At 65.0% G+C, this 6,000-nt stretch overlaps 1 protein-coding gene across 1 annotated transcript in view; it reads left to right on the top strand.

Moving 5' to 3' along the window:
* The first annotated feature begins 943 nt into the window (after positions 1 to 943).
* LOC114514733 (maestro heat-like repeat family member 5) overlaps positions 944 to 6,000 on the top strand; it is a 32,616-nt gene continuing 27,559 nt past the window's right edge. The window contains exons 1-3 of the mRNA XM_036031691.1: positions 944 to 1,023; positions 4,450 to 4,631; positions 5,277 to 5,422. Of these exons, the coding sequence (XP_035887584.1) occupies positions 944 to 1,023; positions 4,450 to 4,631; positions 5,277 to 5,422 (408 nt within the window). The remainder of the gene's footprint in view (positions 1,024 to 4,449; positions 4,632 to 5,276; positions 5,423 to 6,000) is intronic.

Raw genomic sequence — 6,000 nt, 5'->3', positions numbered from 1 at the left:
ATGCATGAACGCCTGCACTCACCGGGGGAGGTGGGCACCGCCGGCCCGTCTGCAGAGGGGCCAGGGCCCTGGACAGGCCGCCCGGCCAGCAGCAACGGAGCCGGGGTCGGAGGCCCGGGGGCCAGCCCTAAAGCCCCCGTCGGGGGTGGGCAGTGCCTGCCGTCGTCTCTGAGACTCTCCCACCGTGGCCCCCGTCCCGGGCACTCGGCTGTCTCCCAAGTCCAGGGGCAGCGCGGCGGCCAGGGCCCCTCCAGTGCAGGGGCTGGCTGGGCGGCTGGGGCGCCCGAGGAGCTGGGGCATCAGCAGGTCCCGTCACCGATGGTCCCAGGGCTCCTGCCGCCTCCTCCCTCTTCGCCCCACCCGAGGGCCTCCAACAGCCGAGTTCGGTGACAAGGACCCATGCGGGGGTCCCCGGTCTGCCTTCTGGACCCAGCTCCGCTCCGCAGTGCCGCATCGGCCCACACCGAATCCCGAATCCGCCGCTGCCCGGCACGGAACACGTGGCGGTTGGTTGCCCACCACTGTGGGACCGATGGCCCCAAACCTGCTGCCTACGACGCACGCTGGCCGGCCCAGGGTTTCTCAGGCCAGGAGTCCCCGCCCAGCTTGGCCGGGACTCTGTCTCAGGGTCTCCCGGGGCTGCGGCCCGGTGTCTGCGGGGGCCGGCCCCAGGGGTCTTGGGGCCCAGCTGCGAACCGGAGACCGAAGGTCAGGTCCGAGGCCCCACTGGGAACACGAGCGCGGGCACGTGCACACGGGCTGCGCCCAGACCACCCTGCCCAGTTTCAGCAGTGTCCCTGGAAAGCTGCCCCGGACGCCCGCACCATTGTGACCTCAGGGGTGAGGTCAGGGCTGGCGGGGCCGGGCAGGGGCGGCCCAGAGAGAGGGCTACCCTGCCGGGCACAAGGACAGGGCCTGCGGGACCTCCTAACCAGACCCCACCATGGACCGGAAGTGTTCGGAAAAGGCAGGCAGCCACTCCACGGCCGACAGCGTGTCATCGGCGCTGTCCCAGAACCCCAGGTCAGCCAGCGCCAGGCCAGGGCCTGTGGGAGCCCGGGAGGGGACCCGGGTGCCCCGCTTCCCACAGGGGCCCTGGCCTCTCCCTCTCTGGGGGGAGAGCCTCCCTGTGGGGCTGGAGGGCAGACCCCCAGGCCCCGGGGAGGGAGGGGCCCGGCAGCAGCCACCAGCAGCTGGGGAGGGCGGCTAGGAGGGAGGAAGCAGTGTCCCTAGAGTCCTGGGGGCCCCAGGGGCAGCTCCACCCTCCTCTGCCTCCTCAGCCCCAGGCTAGCGGGTGCCCTTCCTGGGGCACAGGGACGCCCAGCCCCCGCCCCCCAGACTCGGCCTTGGAGTCAGTGGGGCCTGCGAGCCCCTCCCCAGGCACCGTTTGGGGAGCAGCCTTGACCCCCCGGTTCCCTGGTTCTGATTGGTGCACCCTTGTCTCCTCGCCACGTCTGCAGCTGGCTGTGTTCTGGCTGTTTCTTTTATTAAAACCAACTCCATCTTGGTCGAGGGAGGGCAGGGGTGCGGATCTGGGGCGAGCCAGCAGGTGGCGGTGGCGCCTGTGGCCAGCGTGGACCCGGCAGAGGCCCCTGCGGGGCACGGAGTGGGTGACAGCCGGGCCCGTGTGGAAGGAAGGGCCCGTTCTCCAAGGGGTGAGCCTCGGGGTCAGGGCCCAGCTCTGAGCCAGCACCATCCTGCAGAGGCCGTGGGCCCCGGGGCAGCTCACGGGGCCTCTCCGTGTCCCCGCAGGTCGTGGGGCTGGTGGGAGGCCACCCCCACGGGGGCAGGTGGAGAGGAGGGAGGAGAAGGGAGGCTGGGGGAGCTGCACTATTCCCGGAAGGCCTTCATTCATTCATCGCTCACTCATTTCTTCCGTCAGCCAGCCACCCCCTGCGCTTGTCCCCAGCCAACCTCCCTGAGCCCGGCTTCTTCAAGTCTGACCCCCACAGCTGGTCCATCGAGTCCCCGTGACTGCCCCCACGTCCCTGTCCCCAGCTGACACGGTGCGCAGCTCCCTGTCTGTTCGGCGTCTCTCCCCCAAGAGTGGCAGCGCTGTGAGGGCAGGGGTTTCCATGCGTTCCGTTCCCGGGGCGGTGCCGGCACACCAGGCGCTGAACCAGCACCCCCGGGATGAATGAAGGCCGCGAGGGCCGAGCCTGCCCCGCGCTGCGGGGCTTCGCGGGGGAGGTTCCTGCCCCCTAGTAACGCGCTGAGGAATCACTGCGCGGCGGCCTTTCTCGGCCACTCGGTCCCTGTTAGCGCCGAGCGGTACCCACGCACTGAACGCGGTTTATGCCCTTCCCACTGGAAGGACACGCGGGCGTCTCCCACACGGGGCCATTGCAGATAACGCCGTTCTAAGCGCGCGTGGGCAGAGTGTGGTGTGAACATCAGCTGCCGTGGCTCTGGAGTGAGCACGCAGGTGTGGAAGAGCCGCGGGGGATGGTGGGCGCACGTCCAGCTCCCTCGGACGCACCGAGCTGCGCCCCCTACTGGCCGCACCGCGTGGCTTCCCCCACGCAGGGCAGGAGGCGCCCGGCTCCGCGGCACTGGCTGTCCCCCCCCCCCCCCCCCCCCCCGTTCCCCTGGCTGACGCTGTTCTGGTTGCTGGGTCACCGGGTCCCACCCCACCCCCGCCCCACGCCTTTCCTCCGTCTCCCCCTTGGGGAAGGGCGCCCAGCATGTTGCTGTTTATTCACCATTTTGTTATCTCCTGGGGCCGGGGGGGGGGGGTGGGGGGGGGGCGTCTGTTCGGTCTTCCACCCAGTGTGGACAGGTCCGCGGTGAGTTACTGCTCTCCCTGCACTCTGGGCGGAGGCCCCCACCGGACGTGGGGTCCATGGAGACACCCTCCCCCGAGTCCACAGCCTGTCTCCTCGGTTATAGCCTCTCCTGTGTTCCGAAAGCAGAGGCTCTCCGTGCGGGTGAACCCAGTGCGAGGACTCGTTTCTTTAACCGACCGTCTCTTGGTGCGCATCTGAGAATCCTTTGCTCCTCCGAGACCACCCAGATCCCCTCCTGCACTTTCTCCCGGAGGTTTTACAGTTGTAGGCTTCACTCTCGGGTCTATGGTTGATTCTGAGTTCGTTTCCGCACCCAGCTTGAGGCGGAACCGGGAGGTTCCGCGTGCGTGCGCCCACTAATTGCCCCCCCCCACTTGCGTGCCCTCCCTGAGTGAACCGTGTCTGCACTTTCATCCAAAGTCCGTCGGCCTCGGACCGGCGGGTCTTTTCCGGACTCTGTGTTTTGTTCCATTTATTTGTGTTTCTGTGCTTCCGTCACACAGTATGGCCTCGCCTACCCCAGCCTGGCCGCAGAGCTGGAAGTCATTTGTTACTTTTCCGTGTAAATTTTAAGAACAACTTGTTGATTACTACACACACACACACACACACACACACACAAAATCCTGCTGGGGTTTTAATTGGAATTATAGTAAATATTCAGATACAATTAGAGAAAAGTGGTATCTTAACAACATATTGAGTCTTCCAATCCGTGGCCACGGTGCGTCTCCTCTCGTTAGAGCCCTCTCAGTCTCTCCATCGTTATGTTGTACTTTCAGTACAGAGAGCTTCCAATTACCTGTCGGGTCCGTGCCTGCATATGTCTTCATGTTTAGAGCTGCTCCACATGGTACCTTTTGAATTTCAATCCCCAATTACGTATTGCTGGCTTATAGAAACGGGACTGATTTTTACACACTGACTCCATACTTGCAGATTCGATGAACTCACTTTTTTTTAAGATTTCATTTATTTATTTATTTTTAGAGAGGGAAGGGAGGGAGATAGGGAGAGAGAGAAACATCAATGTGCTGTTGCTGGGGGTTATGGCCTGCAACCCAGGCATGTACCCTGGCTGGGAATCGAACCTGGGACACGTTGGTTCCCAGCCCACGCTCAATCCACTGAGCTACGCCAGCCAGGACTTCGAAGAACTCACTTTTTAGTTCTCGTGGGTTTTTTAATGGGGAACCACGGGAGGGGTTTGCGTGGCGCGACCCAACACATGTCGTGCGTGGCAGTGGAGCACGTGGAGGGGTGAGACACTGAGACACGCTCCTTCTAACGTGCTGCGGCCCCCACCTGCTCCGGACGTGCTCCGGCCTCTGCCCCAGGCCCTGGCAGGCACGGGTGGTGGCCGGACACTTCAGGTGGTCCTGAGAAGCCTGGGTCCTCCTGCAAGTCTGGGCGAGAGCTGGAGGCTGGATGCCCTACGCTGACCCTCCAGTCCACCCACCATGTCCGGCCCGGCCGACTCAATGGTGCCTCAGAATTGGCACGACTCAAAGCCCCGCCCCCAGGCTGTCAGTCCACTAACAAGACTCACAGCCCCGCCCCAGGGCGGACGCCTGAGAGGGTGGGACCCGGCCTGGCCCCACCAGGGCGCTCTCAGTGTCCCTGGCGCCCAGGCGTGGGCACCCAGGACCCCTTTCCGTTTCAGAATCTCCTCCCACATCTCGGAATCCTCGAGGGACCTGTCTTGCAGGAAGGCCCCGCAGAGTCCCGCCCGCAGGGGCAGAGCGGCGCACCCCACCACCATCCTGCTGTGCAAGTCGCAGAGCAGCCAGGCCGCCCTGGCGCCGCAGGAGCACCGGGCCTTCCTGGAGAGGGCCTGCACTACAGGTGACCGCCCCCCGCCGCACCCCACCCCCAGTCCTGCCTGCCCCTCCCTCGCAGTCGGGACCTCCTGTCCCCACCCTCCCAGTGCCCAGTACACAGCGGGGCCCTGACTCCTCTCTGAGACCCCCACCCAGCCCTCGGACTGCCCAGGGTGGGCGGCACTGAGTGCTGCCTAGCTGGACGGCGGGCCGAATCGGTGGAGAGAGAGCGGGATGGACGATGGGTTTGTGGACGGGAAGGAAGGTGGGTGGATGACGGGTGGGTGGACAAATCACTGGGTGGGCGGATCGGTGAGTGGACGAGTGGATATATGTACTAACGGTTGGACGGGTGGATGCGTGTAAGGACGGACAGATGAGCGGAGGGACAGACGGACGGATGCACAAATGTGTGGACGTGGAGGTGGATGGACAGTGGATCGGCGGGTCGGTGGATGACAGTGGATGGATGCACGGATGAAAGCTGGCCGAATGGACAAACGGACAGAAACACAAGTGCATCGTGCTGCTTGGACCTTGGACCCCAGGGGACCGGACGGCCAGGAGGCCCCGGAACGCGCCCAGTGCCCAGTGCGCCCTTTCAGACCCCTCTCCCCACGCCCGGCCCGCGCAGCCCACCTGCCTCACACGCCCTCACCGTGCGCTTTAGCAATCTGCTTCAAGATGCTGCGAGACCTGAGCGGCTCGGACTCCGCCCACCTGAGCTCCATTGTCAAGAAGATCAAGAGCATGGCCCACGAGGCTCCCGGCCTGGTGCTGGAAACCATCCACGACTACTTCAAGGACAACCCCGAGGTGGGCGCTGCTCGGGCCGCTCTCGGGGGCGGGGGGCGTGGGGCAGGGTGGGGCTGGATCCCAAGGCGGGCTCAGACCTCGGCTCCTCCACACAGCAGCTCCGTGATCTGGGCGAGTCGGTCTCGTGTGTCCACAGGGCTGAGCGGGGGGTGGGGAGGGGGCCGACACGTGTTGACTGGCCTGAGGACAGGTGTTACGGCCCCCGTAGATGAGGAGACTGAGGCTTAGGGGAGGACAGCGATTTGCCTTAAGTCACAGAGCCATTGAGTGGCCGAGATGGGTGGTGGGTAGCTGGATGGGTGTGTGGATGGGTGGATGGTGGGTATGTGGATGGGTGGATGGTGGGTGGGTGGGTGGGTGGGTGTGTGGATGGATGGGTGGTGGGTAGCTGGGTGGATGGATGGTGGATGGATGGTGGGTGGGCGGATGGATGGTGGGTGGGTGGTGGATGGATGGGTGGTGGGTGGATGGTGGGTGGGCAGGTGGGTGGGTGGATGGATGGTGGGTGGGCAGGTGGGCGCATGGATATATGGATCCGGATCGTCGGTGAGACGGATCTTCGGGTGGATGGTTGCTGG

Source organism: Phyllostomus discolor, chromosome 7, assembly GCF_004126475.2.
Source record: "Phyllostomus discolor isolate MPI-MPIP mPhyDis1 chromosome 7, mPhyDis1.pri.v3, whole genome shotgun sequence".
NCBI lineage: Eukaryota > Metazoa > Chordata > Mammalia > Chiroptera > Phyllostomidae > Phyllostomus > Phyllostomus discolor.
The sequence above is the reverse complement of the archived record's forward strand: the minus strand, read 5'-3'. Positions and strand labels throughout refer to the sequence as shown.